This window comes from Garra rufa, chromosome 5 (assembly GCF_049309525.1).
Source record: "Garra rufa chromosome 5, GarRuf1.0, whole genome shotgun sequence".
Taxonomy (NCBI): domain Eukaryota; kingdom Metazoa; phylum Chordata; class Actinopteri; order Cypriniformes; family Cyprinidae; genus Garra; species Garra rufa.
In genome coordinates this window covers 29,326,323-29,353,652 of record NC_133365.1, presented here as the reverse complement: position 1 = coordinate 29,353,652, position 27,330 = coordinate 29,326,323, and the positions used below count along the sequence as shown (strand labels likewise).

Genomic DNA, 27,330 nt, shown 5'->3' with positions numbered 1-27,330 from the left:
TTAGCAGTTCCACTGCATTGCAATTGCCGAACAGCTTAGACTGCGTTTCTGTACTTCCACACCCATGCTACATCGCTAAAGGCGAATCCCCCACCTTGTCCCTCCCCACCCGGCAACGATTTGAATTTCCGTAGGCGGGATTTACGTTGTGACATAATGGCATCGGGAAAACTAACGCTGTAGTCCAAAGGAGCCGTTCGTTGTACTTCTTGAAAAGGGATTTTTAAAAAACTAAATATCTCCCTTTGAAGTGGACTTTAAGATTTGTAACTTTGTAGATGTTTTTTATGCCCAAACATACACACCACACACTGGCTAAAATTCGAAAAGTGAAAAAACATAATAGGACCCCTTTAAAACGGCAATGAATCATGACTAATCTGTTTTTTCAACTGCTTTGTTGTATTAAGTTGTATAAATTTGTCGATATGACACTCACAGGCTAAATGTATGTATATTTATTAGTGCTTTCAAACGATTAATTGCCTCCCAAATAAACTAAACAATATTTGTTTATATGTGTGTGTACTGTGTATATTTATTATGTAAATATAAATACACACACAAACGTATATTTCAAAACTATTTACATGTGTATATTTGTTCATATATATTTAATATTTATATATAATATAATATTAATAAGTAATTTATATATATATATATATATATATATAGAAATCTAACATTTTTCTTAAATGTATACATGCATTTGTGTGCACATGATAATGTGATAATATTTATCATGTTTTTGAATATAATTCAGGATTGTCATTTAATATTCATCCAAAATAGCATGATATAATAAACGTTTCTGTATTTATTCTATGTTTACACAAACAAAAATTTGGAAAACACTAATGGCTGAATAAAAAAAACTAGGTTTAGTTTTGCAGTTGTGCACTTGGTTTTCACAATGAAATCTTGCATTTGAAATGAAATTATTGAGGTGGACATAGCTCTTACATATGTATTTAGTTTTTGGACAGTAACTCAATGGTTTCTGCCACATTTGAATTTTAAATAGCAATCTTAGGTTGTACTTGTATCAGGGCTGTTATTTTTGAGGTCCTATCACTTTTTGTTTCTGAGTTGGTGATCCAACTCCTCTGTCACCTCAGCGGTTTCCATGGTGATCTCGCACATTTCATATCAGTCTAAAGGCATTGTCCGTCACATGCGCTATGTTCCTGATGACAGGTGATGGGTGAAGCGTATTGTGCTGCTGGATGAAGACTGATGTTTCAGTTATTGAAGTAGAATATGCTAATAAATGTCTTTAGATTCATCTTAATTGTTTACTTGTTGCAAAGTTTGTTGGATTGCAGTAATCTCATTTTCTGTCTCAGCTAAATATTCCAGTTCATTCCATATTCCAGTCTCATTGCCATACTGAACACAGACAGACCTAATAATGTGACCACAGATTATCTAAATAACCTTAAACAGCTCTTATTCATGGTGAAATGAGTAATCAAATCAAGTCTGGTGTATTCTGGATGTCTCATTCAATGAAGTGATAATGATTATTAACATGATTTATTTCTTTGAGGAATAAAGAGCACAACATTGATTTTGTAATTTAGTTCATTTGCTTTCATTTTCTCAAATCAGCCCTACTGAAAAGAGTATATTATCTTACTGATTTCATTCATTCATTCATCTTTTTTCTCTCTCTCAGAGCTGGAGGCGAAGGAGGCTTGTGAGTGGCTACGGGCGGCGGGGTTTCCTCAGTATGCTCAGCTCTATGAAGGTAATCCAGAACTCATCCCACAAAAGTCCACTCATCCCTCCATTTCTACACTATTATCTGTTTCTTTCATTCCCCCCTTAGCTCTGCTCCTTTGTGTGACTCAGTGTTATTTTCCTATTTTTTTTCTTCTGCTTTCCCTCCATATCGTCCCTTTAGAAAGGTGCAGTGATGCTCCCTCCCACTCTGTATCTGTTTATGTCCATGACTGAATGGATAGAAGCGCTCTGCTGCAGAAAGCTTCAGTATTATTTTGTTTTAGGCTTAGCGATTGGGGAAATACATGTGAGACCAGATGGCTTTTGGTTTTGGTTTAGATCCCTTTTGGGTTATGAGTGTAAAGCCATGCTGAACCAGTAAGAGTTTCATAGCACTGCTCTACAGGAACCAACACAGGTGCTATGGATGCTCAAAGCTTGTTTTAGTCCTGCTGGCTGCCCCCCCCCCCCACCCCCAGAGATTGATTTCGACCATTTCACACACACTGAAGTTTAACAAATATGGAAAGCTCATGCAGGCTCAGTTCACAGGCTGTAGAGACTGGAATAAATTTTAGGAAAATTAATTTGAGTTTAAAATAATTGGCAGATTCGCCCCAATAAAGAAAATTCTGTCATCATTTACTCACCCTCATGTCACTCCAAGCCCTCCGACTTCATTTCTCTCACGGAACATGAAAGTGTTTCCTGGTCACCTGTTTTCCATGTAATGAAAGGGAATGAGGGAACTGTCAAGTTCCACAATGACAAAAAAAGCCCAAAGTATGATAAAAGTGATTCATATTCCATGTCTTCTGAAGCTGTACGTTGATGTGTGTGATTATTAAAACTATTGATGCGCAATATAAACATATAAGCATTTAGACTACTTCTGGTGTCATCTAACACTCACTTATATTAGTATTTTATATATATATTAGGGCCGGGACTTTAACGCGTTAATTTAGATTAATTAATTACACAAAAATAACGCGTTAAATTTTTTTAACGCATTTTAATCGCACTAAGTTTTGCACCGCGGAACGTTTCTCACTGGATTGGATTCGGCGGACCGATTATACTGGAGCACAAACTAGCGTTCAGACAAGCCAAAGAACTTATACAAAAGAAGCTGCGTCCGTCCTAAATAGTATTGTATGTCCCAAATCGTAGTATGTTTAAAAAGTATTCCAAAGATTCCCGGATGGTCTACTACTTAACGATCAATGCACTCTCTTAACTGCTAATATTTCCCGCAACACACTGCGCCGTGAACGAGGATTCGATTAGAACTACAAACACGCATAAAAAGTGTTAAAAAACTACAAACATGGAGGATATACGCGACCAACGGACAGGTAGAGAAAGGGGTTTGAGTGATAAATAATCAGTGTGTAACCTGATAAAAACTATTTTTTAAATGTTATCCGCGTTATATTCCATGTGCAGCAACATTTATAATGATAGGTTTGGTCATTAACGTTTAAATGCATAATTAAGCAAACACAAGAGCAGAGTTCTCGGAATGAAAGACTCATTAAAGAACGTGCCTATTGCTACACTTAATGGCAATATTGCACTGGTCTGTTGGACTTGGTTGAACAAAAATAAACAATATTTTGTTGCTTAAGCTTATGTATTCAGTCATTATTCAATGGTATACTAAAAATCCATGTAAAAATCTTAATTCTCACTGTTCTCAGGTCAAATATTTACATGCGATTAAAATGCGATTAATTTCGATTAATTAATTACAAAGCCTCTAATTAATTAGATTAATTTTTTTAATCGAGTCCCGGCCCTAATATATATATATATATATATATAATATACTTATATTAGTATTTTAATGATATTAAAGGGGTTTTAAAGGGGTCATCCAATGCCCATTTTCCACAAGTTAATATGATGCTTTAGGGTCCAAATGAAAAGTTTGTAATATACTTTGATTAAAAAGTCTCTATGGTAGTGTAAAAAAACACTCATTTTACCTGGTAAAAATGCCTCTGTTCTCAGCAAGCGATATCAGTACCTGGCCCTTTAAATGATATGAACCTCTGCTCACCCCGCCCCTCAGTTCTGTGGGGCGTGTCATTACATAGCACATGAGGTGTTGCCTAGACAACAGTTGTATAGTTTCAAGAAGTCCTCGCTGCAGGCTGTAGCGCGATGACGTAGTTGGATCAGGTCCAATACGTACCGGACGTTTATTTATTTATTTATTTATTTTTATTTTTATTGCCAAGGTACAAAGCACAAAAGTACAAAAATGTCAGCATTATACATGTATATAATTAAATAAAAAATATATAGAAAACAAACCTTAAACAATATAAATTAAAAAGATGAAACAAATTGATAGTTTTAGAAGCCTTAAGATTTTTGGATGATGAAATAGTTTGGATATACTGTTAAACCTCTTTTTAAAAAATAATAAATAAAGGATTTTGTTGAGTGAATTTGCAGCGGTGAATATGAAATTTTGCAAGTAGTAATAGAAGGTTAATGATGAAATATTCGTTAATTTCATCTTTTTTGATAATGGACATAGTTAGGCGCGTGTGCGGTGGTTTGTTTTACCGACGTCATAGACACATGCGCAGTAGTGATCTCTGAATATAATACGAATACGCTGGTTTAAATGGACAATATTGTATTGTGATGATATTCTAACCTGTACAGTACTAGTAGTGGAGAATATTAATAAGTAGTAATTGATGAATAATAATTTACACAAATGTGATGCTTAAGTTGTGATGTGATGCTCTCTACACACAGGCAAAATGTTAAAATTTTAAAGTTTTAAATTGCATAACTTAATAGCTTTTTAATTTAAATCTAATGGATTAAAAGCATAATATCTTTGTCAAGTAGGGCTGGGCGATTTGGCCTAAAATCAAAATCTCGATTAATTGAACATTTTAACTCGATTACGATTAATGAACGATTATTTTATTTATTAATAAAATTATATTTAATTATATTTATATATATATATTTTTTTTGCCCTCATAGTTCACTGACAAGTTTTGTACAGTAAATATGCTCACATATTACAAGTGAGAGATTTTTGAATGAAGGGTGCATTACTTGATTTTAAAATAATTGAAGGAAACACACACTATCAACTATCTACGATTATTTATTGAACATCAGTGTTGAACAACTGAAATTAAAGCACACATTGCTTAAAACGAACAGTCACATTTTTCTTAAATTAGTGAAAATAAATAACTTGCACTTTTGGAAACAAAATAAATTATTTTCAATGTTTCAATGAAAATAAGCAGTATCTCTTCTTAATAAAATTACTCTTGTATGTATGTATGCATATATATCACAAGTTTTAGATTTTAGAAATGCACATTTGACAGTAGCAGAGTTGACAGCTTCTGTTTCTGTGAGTATCTGTAAAAATAACAACAGCTTCATCTTTCATACATTTGCATACATTTGTAGATTACCACTACCACGGTAAAGAATTTGTAATGAAAAACAGCATCCTGAAGACATTCAGTATAATTACAAATGTACAACAAACAACTGTAATGACTTACAAAAAATATATATATTGTTATTATATTCCATTACTCCTTTAATATATTTAACACATTATAAGTATAATAAAATTCTATATGAATATTTTACTTTTCTGCCATGCCATGGTTACTGTCAGTGTTACTACAGTAAAACCATGGTAAACGTTGGTGATTTGTAGATTGAAACGCCGGATCGTCAGAATACTGTCAATTACACTTGTTTAATTTTTTTTTTTTAATTGCCCTATATTGGCATTGTAAGCATATGATTTAAAAACATTTTTATATAAAATTATTAGTAAAACATTTTATACATCTTTATTTGACCTCAAAGTAGAGACCTGCACAGAAACAGAGTGCGGCGCGGGACAAAACTTGATGCGCGAGTGGGTAGAAACTCGTGTGTGTGCGGGATGCGGGAGAATAAAATGATTGGAGGGACTCCCGGAAAATAGAAATATATAAACATAAAATATCTAAAAACATACAAATTGTTATTCATCTATTACACAAAAGCAACACGAACAACTAATATAACTTCAAAATGATTAACAGGTGCAAGAATAGGAAGTTTCTGGAATGCAAGAATCCACTCACCGAAAGTTCTTGCGCACTGCTTAATATTGCGTGCGCACGAATCCACTCATTGCAACACACGAAGTGTAGACACTGTTAAATATTCATTGTGCAAATATTCATTGTGTTATAAGAGTTGTATGAGATCGCGATGAACTGAGATAGGCAGGGAGCATTGTTTGCTCGCATTCTGCCATGCATGCACACAGCAGCCCATGCTTGCTTTTCTGTTGAGAATAAGATCGATGTACTCAAAAAATATGTATAGGTAACCACAATGCAGGCTTTTGCAGGCGGGAGAGAGACAAAATTCCGTGCTGACTGAAAAATCTGTCACGCACAGGTCTCTATCTCTAAGCATTTCAGCTCCCGCGCCCCCCTCTGTGAACTCTGGCGCCTCGGTGTTTTTAAAGGGAAAGTAATCGAAATAATCGTCCTGGAAAAATTTGAACGATTATAGGTTCTGAATGTCGATTTCGATTACTTTTCGATTAATCGCCCAGCCCTATTGTCAAGTATTATTTTCAGTGAGTTTATATACAAATTTATTGTTGAGTGGAGGCAAAAATTTGTCATTTTAAATATGTCATTTTAATCCTAAAGTTACAATACAATAAGGTATGTAAAATACTTGAAATACCTACACTTTGAAGGGAAATAGAAAAACAATAACAGCACAAAAAAAAATCTTGTCAAATGTCCAAAAAAAAGAAAAAAAAAAAAGAATGTGCTTAATGATCGCTTTGCAACGATTCGTATTGTGAAAAGCGCTATACAAATAAACTTGAATTGAATTGAATTGAATGATATTTTGATTGGTAAGAGTTCCTTCTTTAATGGTTACTCATTTTTCTACAGTGATCAGCAAATTGAAGCAGAACCCAGTGTCAGCAGGGCATGTACATATATGGGGGAAAAAACAACAACATTAAACATTAGATATAATATACAAACTGATCATAGCTGTCAGATCAAGCTGTTTTCACTCCTGTGACTGTTTATATTGAAATATCAGCAAAACAAACCACCGCGCATGCGCATTACAACGTCCAGTACGTATTGGACCTGATCCAGCTACGTCATCGCGCTACAGGCTGCAGTGAGGACTGACTCTATAGTTTGGGGAAAATGGCACTTGGGGGGCTTTGAAGACACTGTACAACCCCATGCATTTAAAATTTAATTTAAAAACCGGAGTTGGAACCGAAACAAGATGACACCCGCAAAGAAGTTCGGCAATTACGGCTTATACTGGACGTGTCTGAATGGTTAGTAAACTTAATGTCACTTTGATTTATCTTTATATGTAACGTACTGGCAGGGTAGAGTACTGAGAGATATGAACGCGATGTGTTTACTGTGTTTACTGTGGTAAAGAGACGAACGCGGTGTGTTTACTGTGGTAAAGAGACGAACGCAGTGTGTTTACTGTGGTAAAGAGACGAACGCAGTGTGTTTACTGTGGTAAAGAGACGAACGCTGTGTGTTTACTGTGTTTACTGTGGTAAAGAGAAGAACGCGGTGTGTTTACTGTGGTAAAGAGACAAACGCTGTGTGTTTACTGTGGTAAAGAGACGAACGTGGTGTGTTTACTGTGGTAAAGAGACGAACGCAGTGTGTTTACTGTGGTAAAGAGACGAACGCTGTGTGTTTACTGTGTTTACTGTGGTAAAGAGAAGAACGCGGTGTGTTTACTGTGGTAAAGAGACGAACGCAGTGTGTTTACTGTGGTAAAGAGAAGAACGCGGTGTGTTTACTGTGGTAAAGAGACAAACGCTGTGTGTTTACTGTGGTAAAGAGACGAACGTGGTGTGTTTACTGTGGTAAAGAGACGAACGCTGTGTGTTTACTGTGGTAAAGAGACGAACGTGGTGTGTTTACTGTGGTAAAGAGACGAACGCTGTGTGTTTACTGTGGTAAAGAGACGAACGCTGTGTGTTTACTGTGTTTACTGTGGTAAAGAGAAGAACGCGGTGTGTTTACTGTGGTAAAGAGACGAACGCGGTGTGTGTACTGTGGTAAAGAGACAACGCGGTGTGTGTACTGTGGTAAAGAGACAAACGGTGTGTTTACTGTGGTAAAGAGAAGAACGCGGTGTGTTTACTGTGGTAAAGAGACGAACGCGGTGTGTGTACTGTGGTAAAGAGAAGAACGCGGTGTGTTTACTGTGGTAAAGAGACGAACGCGGTGTGTTTACTGTGGTAAAGAGACGAACGCGGTGTGTTTACTGTGGTAAAGAGACAAACGCGGTGTGTGTACTGTGGTAAAGAGAAGAACGCGGTGTGTTTACTGTGGTAAAGAGAAGAATGCGGTGTGTTTACTGTGGTAAAGAGACGAACGCGGTGTGTTTACTGTGTTTACTGTGGTAAAGAGACGAACGCTGTGTGTTTACTGTGTTTACTGTGGTAAAGAGAAGAACGCGGTGTGTTTACTGTGGTAAAGAGACAAATGCTGTGTGTTTACTGTGGTAAAAAGACGAACGCGGTGTGTTTACTGTGTTTACTGTGGTAAAGAGAAGAACGCGGTGTGTTTACTGTGGTAAAAAGAATGCGGTGTGTTTACTGTGGTAAAGAGACGAACGCTGTGTGTTTACTGTGGTAAAGTGACAAATGCGGTGTGTTTACTGTGTTTACTGTGGTAAAGAGACGAACGTGGTGTGTTTACTGTGTTTACTGTGGTAAAGAGAAGAACGCGGTGTGTTTACTGTGGTAAAGAGAAGAATGCGGTGTGTTTACTGTGGTAAAGAGACGAACGCGGTGTGTTTACTGTGGTAAAGAGACGAACGCTGTGTGTTTACTGTGTCTACTGTGGTAAAGAGAAGAACGCGGTGTGTTTACTGTGGTAAAGAGACAAATGCGGTGTGTTTACTGTGTTTACTGTGGTAAAGAGACGAACGTGGTGTGTTTACTGTGTTTACTGTGGTAAAGAGAAGAACGCGGTGTGTTTACTGTGGTAAAGAGACAAATGCAGTGTGTTTACTGTGGTAAAGAGACGAACGCGGTGTGTTTACTGTGGTAAAGAGACAAATGCAGTGTGTTTACTGTGGTAAAGCGACAGACGCGGTGTGTTTACTGTGGTAAAGAGACGAACGCGGTGTGTTTACTGTGTTTACTGTGGTAAAGAGACGAACGCTGTGTGTTTACTGTGTTTACTGTGGTAAAGAGAACGCAGTGTGTTTACTGTGGTAAAGAGACAAACGCGGTGTGTTTACTGTGTTTACTGTGGTAAAGAGATGAACGCGGTGTGTTTACTGTGGTAAAGAGACTAACGCTTTGTGTTTACTGTGGTAAAGCAACAAACGCGGTGTGTTTACTGTGGTAAAGAGAAGAACGCGGTGTGTTTACTGTGTTTACTGTGGTAAAGAGGCGAACGCTGTGTGTTTACTGTGTTTACTGTGGTAAAGAGAAGAACGCGGTGTGTTTACTGTGGTAAAGAGACAAATGCGGTGTGTTTACTGTGGTAAAGAGACAAACGCGGTGTGTGTACTGTGGTAAAGAGACAAACGCGGTGTGTGTACTGTGGTAAAGAGAAGAACGCGGTGTGTTTACTGTGGTAAAGAGACAAATGCAGTGTGTTTACTGTGGTAAAGAGACGAACGCGGTGTGTTTACTGTGGTAAAGAGACAAATGCAGTGTGTTTACTGTGGTAAAGCGACAGACGCGGTGTGTTTACTGTGGTAAAGAGAAGAACGCGGTGTGTTTACTGTGGTAAAGAGACAAATGCGGTGTGTGTACTGTGGTAAAGAGAAGAACGCGGTGTGTTTACTGTGGTAAAGAGACGAACGCGGTGTGTTTACTGTGGTAAAGAGACGAACGCGGTGTGTTTACTGTGGTAAAGAGACGAACGCGGTGTGTTTACTGTGGTAAAGAGACAAACGCGGTGTGTGTACTGTGGTAAAGAGAAGAACGCGGTCTGTTTACTGTGGTAAAGAGAAGAATGCGGTGTGTTTACTCTGGTAAAGAGACGAACGCGGTGTGTTTACTGTGTTTACTGTGGTAAAGAGACGAACGCTGTGTGTTTACTGTGTTTACTGTGGTAAAGAGAAGAACGCGGTGTGTTTACTGTGGTAAAGAGACAAATGCTGTGTGTTTACTGTGGTAAAAAGACGAACGCGGTGTGTTTACTGTGTTTACTGTGGTAAAGAGACGAACGCGGTGTGTTTACTGTGGTAAAGAGACAAACGCGGTGTGTGTACTGTGGTAAAGAGAAGAACGCGGTGTGTTTACTGTGGTAAAGAGAAGAATGCGGTGTGTTTACTGTGGTAAAGAGACGAACGCGGTGTGTTTACTGTGTTTACTGTGGTAAAGAGACGAACGCTGTGTGTTTACTGTGGTAAAGAGAAGAACGCGGTGTGTTTACTGTGGTAAAGAGACAAATGCTGTGTGTTTACTGTGGTAAAAAGACGAACGCGGTGTGTTTACTGTGTTTACTGTGGTAAAGAGAAGAACGCGGTGTGTTTACTGTGGTAAAGAGAAGAATGCGGTGTGTTTACTGTGGTAAAGAGACGAACGCGGTGTGTTTACTGTGGTAAAGAGACAAATGCGGTGTGTTTACTGTGTTTACTGTGGTAAAGAGACGAACGTGGTGTGTTTACTGTGTTTACTGTGGTAAAGAGAAGAACGCGGTGTGTTTACTGTTGTAAAGAGAAGAATGCGGTGTGTTTACTGTGGTAAAGAGACGAACGCGGTGTGTTTACTGTGTTTACTGTGGTAAAGAGACGAACGCTGTGTGTTTACTGTGTCTACTGTGGTAAAGAGAAGAACGCGGTGTGTTTACTGTGGTAAAGAGACAAATGTGGTGTGTTTACTGTGGTAAAGAGACGAACGTGGTGTGTTTACTGTGTTTACTGTGGTAAAGAGAAGAACGCGGTGTGTTTACTGTGGTAAAGAGACAAATGCAGTGTGTTTACTGTGGTAAAGAGACGAACGCGGTGTGTTTACTGTGGTAAAGAGACAAATGCAGTGTGTTTACTGTGGTAAAGCGACAAACGCGGTGTGTTTACTGTGGTAAAGAGACGAACGCGGTGTGTTTACTGTGTTTACTGTGGTAAAGAGACGAACACTGTGTGTTTACTGTGTTTACTGTGGTAAAGAGAACGCGGCGTGTTTACTGTGGTAAAGAGACAAACGCGGTGTGTTTACTGTGTTTACTGTGGTAAAGAGATGAACGCGGTGTGTTTACTGTGGTAAAGAGACTAACGCTTTGTGTTTACTGTGGTAAAGCAACAAACGCGGTGTGTTTACTGTGGTAAAGAGAAGAACGCGGTGTGTTTACTGAGGCATAGCTGATTGAACAAGGGCAAAAAAGTGATCGTTAACATAACTTACCCCGTCCTTATATTGAAATACATAAATGTGAGTGTTATAGTCTTTACTCATATGCAGTTGCGGGCTGTAAACACTTTTGCATGTATTGCGTTAAGGTTACATCTTAATCATTAACAGACACCATTTTAAACCATCTAGCCTTACAAAGCTAAGCTTTATACTGACCCTCGTTTATAAAGCAGTATGGTGAGAAATGATTAGTGTAAACATGAACCTATTTAGATAGATCAGCGGTCACATTCCCTCAGTGCTGTCAGTTTACTTCACTCAGGGCGGGTCTATGCTAAAACACTACTGTCTATCAACTATCGCAGGAGCGGCCTCTGTTACGGTGTTACGCCACAACGACAGGCATCTGAGAACGGCTCGATATGAGAAGAGGCAAATTATTTTACTAAATTAAAAGAAAACTACTGGGTGGATTAGAGGATGGATATCCGAGCCGAGCCCGACGGTACCCGACAGAACCCGACGGGTCGGGCCGGGTTCGGACAGATATTTAGAAAGGATGCTCGGGTTCGGGTCGGGCTCGGTCACCTCAGCGCGATAGTGCGCCCGTGTTATAACGGCACTTTTTGCCCAGTGTGCACTGACGCTCTCATCTGTTGACATTTCCGAACGCTTTTTTTACAGTTGCTTAATAAAAGCGGGCTTTCCACACAAAAAAAGTGCATGTGTCATTAGTATGAGTGAAAAAAGAGATTTTAACTGTGTCGGGCTGGGATCGGGCTCGGACATAAATATCTGAATGCTTGTCGGGCTCGGGTCGGGTTCGGTTACTGCTCTGTCGGACTCGGGCTGGGCTCGGACAGAAAAATGCGGCCCGATCCGCACTCTAGGGTGGATCTTTGTCATTCTAGGGTGGTTGTGTACACACTCCCCCAACACACATTTCAGTTCAAACAGCTTGTAAACGTGCATGTGGCACCGGATGACCCCTTTAAAGGGGTCATGAATTGAGAAATCAAAATTCCCTTGATCTTGTGACATATTAGAGTCATTGTGCTATGAAAACATCCTGTAAGGGTGTGTTCACACTTGTAGTTTGGTTCATTTGGTTTGTCTAATAAAAGAAAATGATACATTTGGTCCTGGTCCGCTTAGCGTTCACACTGGCATTTTTGACAGCGAACCTAAAGATGCCAGACCTAAATATGTAGTGATATGTTCACAACCTGATTGGTCGGGTTGAATGACATATATTTAGTGACGGAACTCAACGAACGCTCCAAACAAAAGGAAAATGTGCGTTCGACTTTAAGTTGACTACACCTAATGCCGTCTGCTGTACTAAGCACACTCTTTGCGTGTACATATGATTTTATTTTCATCACCTGCGACTTCACAAAGAGCTCATAAAAGGCACTTTACCTCCTCGTTTCTCAACGTTTCCCCTCTGCTCATTTTGTTTTGGATGCACCGCTTGTTTAGCCTGGCAAGCCAGACCCACATAAATGTAGGGTCTGGGCACTCTCCATAGACAGGGCTCAACCGGAGGGGTGGGATAAACGGTTGTCTTTCAAACTCCTCTCCACGCAATAGGATAGCGCTACAACCAATCAGAGACTTAGTCGGTCAGGTGACATAGTCAGAGCGACGAAGATTTTTAACAAAAATCAGTGCACTGTGCAGTCTGTCAGCTAAATAATAGACATAGATGGGCACTAAACCTTTAAAAGTAAACAAAAACATGCACAGACAAATCCAAATTACACCCTGCGGCTCGTGACGATACATTGATGTCCTAAGACACGAAACGATCGGTTTTTGCAAGAAAATGAACAGTATTTATATAATTTTCTTTTTACCTTTGATACACATCCACGTCCATCTGTCATGAGCACGAGTTTAGCATATCTATGATTCGACTCGTCACATGTGAACGCGCTTTGATGTAGTATACGCAAACACCGAAAGGGGAAATATGTAAAAAAAAAAGTCCAGGATGAGTTTGCGCAAGCAAACGTAATCTTTTTCAGCTTTAAATGGGTTTGAACAACCAGGACAAGCGCAAGTAATTACCATTTTGAATAGCCGCTATATCCACAATCTCTTGTGCTGTGTAAACAATGAGTGTCGTATACACGCCACAGATCGCTTCCGGTGTTTGCGTATTCTACACCACAGCGCGTTCACATGTAATGAGCTCCTGCTCAGGACACATGGACGTGGCTGTGTATCAAAAGTAAAAAAATATATAAATACTGTTCAGTTTTCCACGCTTAATTCACGGAACCAGGAATTCATGTCTGACTGAACTTATGGTCGCAGTTCAGTCGTCATCATGTTAAGCCCGCCCACCGACTCGTGATTGGCCCGGTACATCTTGGATTTTTCGGAAATTTAAGTGAATTGAGAGTAACTAGACTGACCTTAGAAGCAAATGTAATTTGCTGCCGCTAGGGGCGCGTCTAGATTCTAGGCTACCGCTTGTTCCCTTCATGGGAACTATAGTAGCCCTAAACGGACAAACTGCTCTACAGATCGCGTTTCATCACTGTTGTTCTAGCGGAAAAACCCTGACACAACGATGAACAAGTAACTGTAATATTCACAATAACATCGTTTTATTTAATTATTAAGTAAATATAATTACTTAATTTACGTTTTAAAAGAAACCTCATTACTCTTTGCTGTCTAAAACAACGACATCTTAATCCCGTGTGGGCCACCGTAGCTTCTGTAAAGGGAGGGGTGAGCGGTGGACGGGAGCCGTTGGTTGCAATTCACAATCTCACCCCTAGATGCCGCAAAAATCTACACACTGCACCTTTAATGAGCTCCGCTCTGATTGGCTGTTTCACAGAGCTCAATAGCTCGCACATGGATAAAAATATATTTTTAATTAGGAGCTCTAGCCGCTTTTAATATGCGGTTTGTTGAATCTGCCGTTTTGAATCACGGATATTTTAGTGTGATTAACGTTACTGTGATCGCATGTGCTCTGTGTAAATTTACAATGCAGAGGGAGTGCTTCTTACCACACAAGTTGAGCTGCTCCTCAGTGATTCTCAAGGTCTGTAAATCATTCGCCATCATCAACGCAGTCATCTCTCTGTTTATGTGGTAAGTGAAATCCTACGTATTGCAATGTAACAGGCTAGCGCTAGCATTAAGCTAACTGTGTCCCTTCAGTGGCTTGCCTTGTTTAACTGATGTGCTGACGTTAGTGATGATTGGGCGATGCAAATGTTGGAGGCGTAACTATTAACGATCTCGGGGATGTTGCATAACAGTCTGTTATGTTGAAATTGACCTATTTTTCTGTGGTCTTTTGCAAACACTAGATTTATATAAGAAGGAGGAAACGATGGTGTTTGAGACTCATGGTATGTCATGTCCATGTATTGAACTGTTATTATTTAACTATGCCAAGGTAAATTCAGTTGTCCATTCTATGGCACCTTTAAAAAAGTTTGCTGTTGTGTTCCACAGAAGAAAGTCATACAGGTTTGGAAAGACATGAGATAATTGGAGAGACAAATTTTTTTTTTTAATCTGTAAAAAAAAGAAAAACACAGACTCCAGACTATCCTATTTTTAAAAACTCATTTGAGGCCTGGGTACACTATGTCTCACTAACTTTTTTCTTTTTTAAGGGATGTGTGGTCTCAAAAGGCCACACTATTATATTTCTTTACTTCCTGATGGTTTTACTCGTACAGCACCTGTAGGACTGTCTGTGATGCTGTGTGAAGCAGGCGTACCCATGACCCAGACAATGACGAATCCACAGACAAGTTCTAATATTAGCCTACTCAGATTTCACTGGCAGGGCTGAACCTGCACCTGAATGCAGATAAATCAGATTTTTTTCTTAAGATCATGCCTCGGTAGGCTTCACACTTATGAATATGAAGTAAGGAGACAAAATGTCTCTGAAAAAAAAAAGTTTTTTTTTTTTTTCTAAACAGCAATTAATAATAAAAGAGTGTTTTTGTTGCTGTTAAAATTATGTTCTCTGTTAATTAATAAGCCAGGGTTCTGACAGGTCTGTTTTTTTTCTAATGTTTCTTAATCTAAAAACTTCCTGTATTACATTTCTAATTATGCCTTCCAGTGCTTTTGCATTTAAAATATTAAATATAAAACTAGGATGATGGATGAAAACAGGGCTGTGAGAAATAGACTTGGTTTTAACGATGACATGCGCTGTAAAAAGTTTCTAGATTACGTGTCAATCCAGAACTCCAACTTTCATAACTGTTTTAAAACAGTTTTTGTCTACTGACGGTCTTTCAGAAAGATGTTTTGTCAGCTAAACGGTTTGTACAGTATGTTGATGAACAGCAGTACAATCCATTGAACACATTGTACTTCTGTCCCTAATAGCCTCATTTTCATTCCTGCCAAAAACTAAATATGACTAAGATCGATGTACAGACATCTACTGTACACACAGGCTATTCTATTGTATAGAGTGCTGCATTTTAGGATGCTGTGTCAAGTAAGTTAAAAGCAGTAACGTGGCAGAAAGTTTTCACCCCCTTTTAGAATCTGCAAAATGTTAATTATTTTACTAAACTAAGAGGGATCATACAAAATGCACATTAATTATTTATTTAGTGCTCACCTGAATAAGATATTTCACATAAGATGTTTACATATAGTTCATAAGAGAAAATAATAGTTGAATTTATAAAAAAATGACCCTGTTCAAAAGTTTACATACCCTTGATTCTTAATACTGTGTTACCTGAATGATCCACAGCTGTGTTTTTTTGTTTAGTGATAGTTGTTCATGAGTCCCTTCTCCCTTGTTTGTCCTGAACAGTTAAACTGCCTGATGTTCTTCCGAAAAATCCTTTAGGTCCCACAAATTCTTTGGTTTTCCAGCATTTTTGTGTATTTGAACACTTTCCATTAATGACTGTATGAGCTTGAGACCCATCTTTTCACACTAAGGGTCTCATATGCAACTGTTACAGAAGGTTTGAACACTCACTGATGCTCCAGAAGGAAAAAAACATGCATTAAGAGCTGGGGGGTGAAAACTTTTAGAATTTTTGAAAACTACTTACATTTTTTGAATTTCAGAAATGTTTTAATTGAAAGGTAAATTGAACTTATTTTGTCTTCTGGGAAACATGTAGCTATCTTCTGTAGCCTCTGAAGGGCAGTACTAAATGGAAAAAAAAAATATGATATTTAGCTAAATAAAGAAAAAATGATCATATCTCCTTTCTGTTCAAAAGTTTTCACCCCCGGCTCTTCATGCATGGCTTTGCATCAATGTGAAAAGATGGATCTCAGAATCGTAAAGTTATTGTTGGAAAGGGTTTTAAATATACAAAAATGCTAATTTTGTTTCGTTTAGTTTTATTTTCTTGCATTAATAATTCTGCCACCTGCACACTGAAAATGTACAAGCAGAATGCAGCAGCAGTTCCGTTCGTTTGTCTCATTTAAGCATCCTGACAAACACCTGTCATCTGCTTGGCTTCCTCTGACAGACTTGTGTATTTTCCTGCTGCATGTCACAGACTAAGCTGGCAGTTCCTTGACCCGCGTTGGCTGTGACAGAAACAGGGATGTGCTGAATTAATGATACGCCGGTTGCCGGGATGTTCCCGCTGTTCACGTCATAGGTCCTGCGTTGGATTTAAAAAAAAAACTGTATATCAAAGCAATCTTGGACTTATTCATCCTCTTGACATTTGCATAAAAATAACTTGGATGTGATGTTTAAAAAAAAAAAAAGACTTTGATCCAGCAACTGATCACAGAATAACCGCTATGAATCGTTATAGGTCATTCATGAGGCATTCTGTGATCTCAGTTGTGTATTGATGTTCAGTTTCGACGTAACAGTCAGCGGTTTCCCACTTTTATCTCTGCATCATCCCTTGACGCTCCATTAAAAACCCAATAGTTGGTGCTGTGTTTTAAAACAGCAGGGATGTCTCTTTGCAGCTGTTTAAAACAGGCCCATATGTGATATTACCTTTGAAAAGTGAGCTTATGGCAATAAACACTGATTTATTGGAAAAGTGAATGAGGCCAATTGTTGTCGCATTGTGTTTTGAGGCTAAACCGCAGCATCAACGAACAGATCGGTTGGGCCTCCCCAGGAAAAGGATTATTTTATATTCTGTATCTACATGTATGCTTGCATAAAATGGGGTAGAGTGGTCTGGATGCTCCATTTGTTATTTGTGCATTCATGTCTGTAATTCACCTTCTGAATCTGAGCAACAGCATTGATTGTATATTTTCTTCAAGTAGATTATGAAATTTAAGAAGTGTTTGGCAGTGTGTGAGTAAGAACTTGTTTGTGTTCCTTGAACTCCTGTGGTAAGGACACTCACAACCAAGACATTTTGAAAGGAATAGACACGAAGAACTTCTCGTTCTGTGAAAAGCAAAAGAAATGGCAGCTTTTAAAGTTCACACTGACACTGTATATGTCATACTGTATTGCATACTGTAGAAATGCCTAGTTTGACTTGAATGTGACTTTGTTTGGCAGCTTTGTTTTTTCTTTTGTTCTTGTGGTGTGAGCTGAATGCTTTTTTGGCAATCTTCCTGCACTACTGTCATTAGTTGGACCTGCAACTCAGAGGGGAAGGAGGTTGAAACAAAAGCTGGAAACGAGACACCTCAGCAATGTTGACGCACTCAAACACACACACACACACACACACACACACACACACACAAAAGCAAACAAACAATACACAGGTACACACACACTCACACTCACATTCGGTCTCTCTATTCTATCAAAAAAGTGCTGTAAGACATTATTGCCATCACAGTGTATGCATTTCTGTATTTTAGAACAAGGTTCTTGAGCTTTCACCCAAGGTTCTGTTTTTTCACACCTTTTACTGGATGAATGGACAGAGTGTAATGCTCACATTTGAGTAACATTAAAAGAATCATTACTGGTGTAAAGATCAAGTCATATTTTGAGGTTACTTAAAAACAATTCAAAATTAGGCTGGTTTTTAGCTATTTTATAATACATTTGTATACTTTTTACACATTTTCATGTTTTTCTTTCTCACAAAATTTGTGATCAGACAAAAACTGAAGAAAGCCCCAGAAATAACACCCCTATAAACCCCCAAACAATCATGGACTCCTGCTGAATATCTAAGCTTTAGAGAACAGCAGTGTATTTTTGTTGTGTTGTACATGTGCTCAAAACACATTATCTATTGTGCTAACAGGGACATGTTCAAATCTGACCTTTATGTCTCAATCTCATCCCACCACACCCGCTGTCCACTTTCCTGTCTCCTCTCTATTGTCCTCTACAAAAAAAAAAAAGCTTTCCATTGATATGTTTGTTAGGATAGGACGATATTTGATCAAAAATTAAGTTTTGATATATTTATGGTAGGAAATTTAGAAAAAGTCTTCATAGAACATGATTTTTACTTAATTTTTACTTAACTCAATGTGTATGCATTGACTTTTTTTTTTTTGACTTTTTGACTTTTTACTGGACTCAAACCATTTTTAGTTACCATTCACACTGGTGTTAATAATAATAATAATAATAAAGCATTTTATGAGTGCCTTCTATAACACTCAAGTACACTTTACAGCAAGCCTAGACAACAAAATAAACATTATAACATAAAAAAGAAGAATAACACAGAAAATGCGTGCAAATATTGGTATGTGTATAATAATGTAGGGCCCTATTAAATCAGTTAAATTTTTTCCCGAAATCCATTTTATGTTTTTTCCAAATTCCATTTTTTCCGGTATGAATTTTTCTGGATTCCATTATTAAAAGACTCTGTTTAAATGGTTAAATTTAAAAATATGAATCAAAATCATGTCTAGTGAATTGAAATCTTGAAACTTACGCAATTTAACAGCAATTTATTCCAAGTTTTTTTTTGTTTTTTTACCAAATTCTGTTTTCCATAAATTTTCTTGATTCTATTTTTAATGGTTTGGATTTGATTGGCTCCCAGAACTGCTTACGTATTGCAGTAACATGCATCATTGCTCGATACCAGAGTGTCTTGCAGAGACAATTCAAATCTCAAGATTTATGTATGCAAACACATTTTGTCCGCATCTTCATATGAGGGATAAAATTGACAGTGTCCTGTGATGTTTGTGTGATTAATCCTACTTCCTCTCTTTCTCTTTCTCCCTTTTACTGACCACTGGATTAAATGTTACATTTGGTCTCAGTAGGCTTTAATTAGCCCTATTATACAGCTGAATGAATTAATTGGTGCGTCTCTGTGTGCCTTCAGCCTCTCTGTTCCCCATTGAGATCTCTGCTGTGAGGAGAGACCACGAGTTTCTGGATCAGGACTCTCTCAAGGCATTATGCAGGTAAGAAACCATTGCATATTCACTTAAATATTAATTACAGCCCTTTAAAAATATTCCATCCTACACAATAATCCCTTCTGGCCTGAGTTGCACTTTCCTCGCACCTGACTGCACCATGGCATTCATAGAGGAATAACACAAGATAAACATTCATAAAGTAACGTGTTTATGACATGGTTTAATAATGTGAGTCACATGTCATGAGGGGGCATTCGTCATTTTCTATAGTCTTTCAATATCCATCTCTAATCACCATGGCGACAGGCCATATGTGTCAATAGGCCTTGCTATGCTTCATTGTTCTGTATTTTTCCTTTTTTGTTCTTAACTTTATTCGTTTTCTTTTCACCCTTCAATATGGAATAAGTGATTAAGTGACCGGTCACACCTGCAGAAGTCACGTCAGAGTGAATGGCCTTTTCTGAAAGATAAGGAATAAACAGAGAGAGGGAAATTATATTTCCCAGGGTGCAACTGGTGTCATTGGTCCTAAGGCGATAGAAGAAGAGAGAGATGCAGACTGAATATACCATTTGTCCCACAGTGGCTTGTAACACACTGTATGCTTGGCTGCTAGCTACTGATAAAAAAAACATCAGGGTGGCTCGATAAATTAAGAGAACCCAAACACACACACAGCTGAATGTAAAAAGCTAGAACTCTAAATGATATGCATGTCCATAGTTATTTATATTTACTACATTTGTGTGTCTCCAAGGGCTGGATTGTTTCCAAAATGTTGGATTCAAGGCTAGTGTCAATACTAAACTGATATCTTACTCATAAACAACCTCAGGCGCCTGATGAAAGAAACATTTAATAGACTGAATAATTCAACTTGCATAATTCTAATTAATTTCATGATCGTGTTATGTCTTTTTAATATCATAATAACATAATATGAGAAGACCATCAAATGAGAGCTGCCAAAACATCTGTTGTGTTATATTTGGCAGAGGCTTTTATCTAAAGCTACTTTTTACAGTATACGATTTATAAGTACCATACCCATTACGATATAGGGTTCTCGTCTTAAAATGTCTTCGATTCAGTTTGCTCGTAAAAAGTCTTAAATGGTGTAAAAAAAAGTCTTAATTATAATTTTAAGAGGTCTTAAATTTGGGGTCGGAAAAAGGGGAATCACGATATAGCCTAACGTGATTATTAAACATCAAAAGGCATGGTTTAATTAAATACATATGAGTGCTGCATATTTTAAAGCGTAAACGTGCCGCTGTTGCACGATCTATAGTCTTTCGGTTTCAGAGCAGTTCACAACCAGTTAATAGTGTGCATTTATGACTAGTAGTTGTTTATGACCTATCGTTGATGAGTTATGACTATGTTTACTTTATGTATTTATGTATTGTAGATGGAGATGGAGATCAAATATGCACTTTTATAACCATGTTTTTGATTGAGCAGCTGTAAGTAGTAAAGCTTTCAAAAGCGGAGTTATTTTGGGCTTGTTAAAAAAAGGCCTGCATTATTCATAAATTATTTTTATGCTGTATCATTTGATTTAATAACTTTTGTTTGTACCTGTCTGGGTTACTAAGTCACTGGATCAAAAAACTAATATCAGAAAAATCTTGTAAAACTCAGCCTAAAATTAATATGTATTGATTAAATAGTACATAAACCAATTTTAATACACATATATTGAATAAGACACCTCTTAACACTGTGCCCTCGTCTGTTTTATGAAGTGAAAGAAACTAAGATTCTTGATTTTGATATTGTATATGTTTGTTTTGTGTGGACATACACTACCAGAATCAGATTTTTAATTTTTTTTTCTCTTCTGCTCACCAAGCCTGCATTTATTTGATCCAAAGTACAGCAATGTAAAATATTTTTACTATTTAAAATAACTGTTTTCAATTTGAATATATTTTAAAATGGAATGTATTCCTGTGATTTTAAAGCAGAATTTTTAGCACCATTACTCCAGTTGCATTATCCTTCAGAAATCATTCTAATATTCTAATTTGGTGTTGATTTATTATTGTTATTATTATTATTATTATTATAATGATGTTGAAAACAGCTGAGATTTTTTTTATGGTTTCTTTAATTAAAAAAAGGAAAGAGATGAATAGAAAGAACAGCATTTATTAACAATTTTTAATGTCTTTATCATCAATTTAAAGCATCCTTGCTAAATAAAAATATATTTCTTTCTATTTATTAAAGAATCCTGAAACAAATGTACTCGACTGTTTTAAATATTGCTAATAATAATTATATTGTAAATAAAATATTTATTGAACAGCAAATCAGCATATTAGAATGATTTCTGAAGGATCATGTGACACTGATGACTGGAGTAATGATGCACAGGAGTAAATTACATTTCAAAATATATTCAAATGGAAAGTAGTTATATTAAATAGTAAAAATAATTCACAATATTACTGCTTTTGCTGTATTTTGGATCAAATAACTGCAGGCTTGGTGAGCAAAAAAAAAAACTTACTAAAAAAACATTAACAATCTTACTGTTCAAAAACTTTTGACTGGTAGTGTACAGTCTTTTATCCACATTTTTATTTTGTATTATTTTGTTGAAACAAAGTTTTTTTTTTTTCCTGGTTAAGATGCTTGCTCTTGCTCTTGCTCTTGCAACAGCAATATAAAAATCAATCTCCTTTTGCAAAATCACTTGTTTTTCTCTGAATGTATTCTGGCCGATGACCCTCTTGTATTAGTGAAATGATGAGCTCATCTGCTCGTCTTTCAGCCACAGCAGGTTACTAGTGCACTGAAAAATCCTAGACTGTCTCTCGATGAATTTGCTCCATGTGGAGTCTGTCTCGCTGCTTGAGTGAATGTCAGAATGTGTAGCAAATAGCTTTAAGATCAACTAGACTGCCAACTATACCTCATCAAAAATGCAGAGGTGAAATTTCATGCTGTCAGTCAGTTGTCTACTGGAAACCGCTATGAGCTTTATTCATCCGGTACTTCAAGTGTATTTTTGCAAAACATCTTCCTTGACTAAATATCTATACTGTGGAAGTGGCTGTAAATGTAGAAAACATTTTTACATTGGAGCTGTAGCCTAATGGTTAGTGTTACATTGTGATTGTGTTGATTAAAGGCATAGTTCACCTAAAAAAGAAAATTCTGTCATTAATGACTCACTCTCATGTCGTTCCAAACCTGGAAGACTTTCGTTAGTCTTCGGAAAACAAATTAAGATATTTTTGATAAAATCCGAAAGCTTTCTGACCCTGTGTAGACGGCAACGCAACTACCATGTTCAAGACCCAGAAAGGTAGCAAGGACATCATTAAAATAGTCCATGTGACATCAGTGGTTTAACCGTTATGAAACAAAAAACAAATTAAAACAAAAATAACTTTTTGAACACACATCAAAGACTAACACGGAAGAGAAGAAATTGTTGAAAGCTCTCAGATTTGATCAAAAATATCTAAATTTGTGTTCCAAAGAGGAACAAAGATATTACGGGTTTGGAATGATATGAGGTCGAGGAGTAATTGATGACGGAATTTTCATTTTTTGTGTGAGCTATCCCTTTAAAAGATTTGGTTTGGATCAGCGTTATCAATTAACCAGGGCTTAAAACAACTACTAAAACACAAAAATAACCTATATATATATATTTTTTTTTAAAGATTTATTTTTGGGAAAGGTCCTCGAGTCGGGATTCGAACACGGGACGCCCGGAGCGCAACTGCGCTGTATGTCGACGCGCTGCCCACAAGGCTATCGGCACTGACCCAATATATTTTATTTACTTAATTTTTTTGTAAAGATTAAAAAAATCTGATAGAGAGCCGTATATATTTATTATGGTTCTTTGCTCCCAAGAAGTTTTTGTTCCTTCTCTTGTATCTCTTAAAACAGTCGTGAGAAACCCTTTAAGACAGGAAGGACCACATTTTGATGTTTTTGAACTCTGCAGATGACATTTATATTTTTACATTTGGCAGATGCATTTAGATTGCATTTAAATTGTGCATTTTATCAGTTACATACTTTCTCCAGAAATCGAGCTCATGACCTTGGTGTTGCTAGCACCATGAATTATGCTTGAGCTACCTGAAGAAAACTAAGAGACAACCTCAAATGTTTTATTTATTTCCTATTGTTGAGTTTTGGTTTGGTCCCTATTCTTAATAATCTGAATTTTCTAATCGTTTCGAAAAAGAAGACAAGCAAGACAAGAAAATAGCTAATTCTTTCATAAAAGGCAGACAAGCACACCAGCAAAATAACTAATGATGCACAGAGCTAAAAGTCTTTGTGAGTGTTTGTGTGTTTGCGAGCATCTTGCTAGCCTATTGTTAACGCTCTGCATCCTTATTGTCTTCCTACTGATTATTCACCAAAAGTAATTAGTTTACTATGTTGATGTGCACAAGACTGTTTTAGTATTTGTATCTCAAATGCCACCGAACAAACTCCCCTCTTGTGTGTTTGTGTTTTCTAGGATTAGTTTTGGTCTGTCATGCAGAAAAAGCAATATGTCCAACAGAAATCCTGTGGCCACTCGTGCCAAACGCTATGGTGTGACTATACTACTGTGAACATTGGTGCAAATCGACTCCATCAGTCAAAATGGATGGTCATTTATTTTTATAGATGTTCATACTTGCTGGTGTGGACTATATTTATCTTCGTCTGGCAGCTAAATCATAAGGGGACTTTCACGTACATGAAAATCATTCATCTTCTTACATGTACACATAAGAGGCGGAATGAGATTGCACAGCGCACATTGAGTGCACTAATTAACCGAGAGGGCCAAATGCTTATGAACGCATCGTTTACTGTCGTGCTTCAGGGTCACTCACATCACCACTAAACGGATTGATAATCAGATAATGACGTGGTGATGAATGCCTCTCTGTCTGTAACAAAACTACTGTCATGTCAGAGCTGATCGGGCACAGATGGAAGGAGCAGCAAAGTCAAGTTCAAACCGTTTTAGAGAAGATACATCGGGTTTCCGGGGGGCATTAAAAAGCATTAAAAGTCATCAAATTGATTTTGCGAAAATTAAGGCCTTAAATGGCATTAAAAAGCATTAAATTGTTTTATACAGGCATTAAAACTTTAGATAGTGTTGAAGAAACAAGCATTAACAGTCTATCTTGAATATAGCCTGTATAATTAATAACTTTGATTCACTGTCGCGAAATATGATAAACACGGAACCAGTTTGCTAATTGCTTCTGGCCGGTCCAAAATTGTGTGACACAGATTTTTTAAGAGCGGACAGTTTTAGCCTCTAAGAGTTCGAAGTTTCTGAATTTTTTTTCTGTTAAGACTTGATATTTGAAATTTTGAAATCTGCAAATAAACGCTGACATTTTAAGTTGTCTCCTGATACATTTCTAATTATGTTCAGCAGAGTAATGTGTATGTTCTTTGTTGCCTCATTGTAAGACCGCAGGAAAAAAATAACACAGCCGTGTTAGTTATTGGTTGCGTATGGCATTAAAAATGGCATTAAAAAGGGCATTAAAAGGCATTAAATAAGATTTGAAAATCCTGCAGAAACCCTGTACATGGGCTGATAGATTCATCACTCTGTCAAGTGTGACATTAATGCAATTCAGTTGGGAGCATCATCAGGGCTAGGTCAACACCAAGAAAAACACACACAAACACACTCACTGAATTTGTTGAACTTTGTGGGTTAATATGTCCATATTTGCATAACCGTTTTACTCTGTGGTTTTGTCATAAACACAGGAACATATCATTTGTACTTAAATTATTGTGTTATTGAGCTGACAGTTTAATTCAATGTGACTAATAGCACACTTATTAAAGGGAGGTTAAATGTCTTGCTCAAGGACACACTGGCCCCATTTACACCTGACGTTAATGTGTCCTTCAATTAAGGAACTAGCATTTTAAAATTTCCAAACGTATGAATGACTTACAAATGTAAAGGACTGAGTTTTAGATGATATGCGAGTTGCTGAGTGATGCTTTAAAGGATAAGTTCACCTCCAGAATAAAAATGTCCTGATAATTTACTCATCCCCATGTCATCCAAGATGTTCATGTCTCTCTTTCTACACCAGAAAAGAAATTAAAGTTTTTGAGGAAAACATTCCAGGATTTTTCTCCATATAGTGGACTTTAATGAGGATCAAGGGGTTGAAGTTCCAAATTGAAAGGGTTCTACACGATCCCAGCCAAGAAATAAGAGTCTTATCTAGTGAAGCAATCGGTCATTTTCTATAAAAAATTAAAAATGTATATGCTTTTTAACCACAGATGCTCGTCTTGCACTAGCACTGCTTTTACGAATTCACATCATAGAGCTGGTGCAGGACAAGCATTTGTATTTATTTTTTAGAAAATTACCGATTCGGCTGGGAAGGTTGAACCTTTAACCCATTGGCTCCAATTGAAATCCACTATATGGAGAAAAACAATAGAATGTTTCCTCAAAAAACTTCTTTTTGACTGAATAAAGACAGACATAAACATCTTGGATAACATTGGGGTAAGTGAATATAAGGAAATTTTTATTCTGATAGTGAACTAATCCTTTAAGTGTCATGCTAATGTGGCTTGACATAAAGGAGGGCTTGTGGCAAAAATGCCACTAAAATGACCAAAAATATAAAAATACCATATATAGCATAAATTATATATATTAAATATACCATAAATTCTAGACAAAGGGGCAAAAAATACCCCTGCACAATTAAACAACGTATTACAGATGTTGCGATTAAAATGAAATGTGAAAATTAATGTAAAGTGCCAATACTCAGAATTCAGATTTGCTCACACTGCATCAGATTGCTTTTACGTTCTGTTTTGGGCAGCGTTGAGCCTTATACCCAATCAAATGCATTTTTGTTGAACTGAATGCATTGGCGAATCACAGACGCTTAGATTAGTCAGCGCTGAAAACGCTGGAGCTGTGTGGAGTGCACACGCTCACAAATTCCCTCATCATAAACAACACAGTGCAGATATGACGTAATTAAAAGATTAATTTAGTAGTTTCAGTGATTATAATGGGAGTTTTTGCATAACTTTCGCTAGACTAGACTAACGTCATGATCCGACTTGTTTGTCTGTTAAAGGAACACTCCACTTTTTTTGGAAATGGGCTCATTCTCCAACTCCCCCCGAGTTAATAAGTTGATTTTTACCGTTCCATAAGATTAGGAACTACACTTCCATTCCGGCGTAATAGTCAAGGAAGTTTCCTGCCGTAATATGGCCGAAGCAGGTGGAGTATTATCAGAAATGAGTTCCCAGCTAGTTTAGCATTAAGCTGCGTGGTATTACTGCTCCTGCTTCAGCCTTATTACGGCAGCAAACTTCCTTCTATTACGCCAGAATGGAAGTGTAGTTCCTAATCTTATCAGCCTAGAAACTCGCAGTTTTGCATTTCCACCGGTCTTAGTACACGATATAACTACAGAAGAGTCAAGTTTTAAATACAACAAATATGGAAACTCGTTGGTCATTTTTGAACGCGATGCTACTGGTCTAATAGGATTCAATGATCTATGCTAAGCTATGCTAAAAGTGATATCGCCAGAACAGGAGAACGGCTGAATGGATTTCAAAACGGTGAAACTCAACTTATTAAGGCTCAATCCCAATTCTACCCCTTACCCCTACACTTAGCCCTACCCCTCCGTTTGGCGCGTTCACGTGAAGGGGTAGGGGTGTCTCATTTCTCTTTTGGTTGGAGGGGTAGGGGTAAGGGGCAGGGCCAGATAGCCCTCCAAACGAAGATTTTTCAGGACCTCACTTCAAACAAAGGGCTAAGAGAAATTTCCAACATGGCTGCTCACTCGAGCAAGCAGACTCGTAAATATAAGTAATTTTTGCCTTTA

At 37.3% G+C, this 27,330-nt stretch overlaps 1 protein-coding gene across 3 annotated transcripts in view; it reads left to right on the top strand.

Moving 5' to 3' along the window:
• The window catches only part of stard8 (StAR related lipid transfer domain containing 8), an 81,401-nt gene that overhangs the window by 36,770 nt on the left and 17,301 nt on the right, over nt 1-27,330 (top strand). For all 3 annotated transcript variants that reach the window (XM_073839674.1, XM_073839673.1, XM_073839675.1), the window contains 2 exons: nt 1,682-1,753; nt 19,396-19,477. In XM_073839674.1, coding sequence (XP_073695775.1) covers nt 1,682-1,753; nt 19,396-19,477 — 154 coding nt within the window. The remainder of the gene's footprint in view (nt 1-1,681; nt 1,754-19,395; nt 19,478-27,330) is intronic.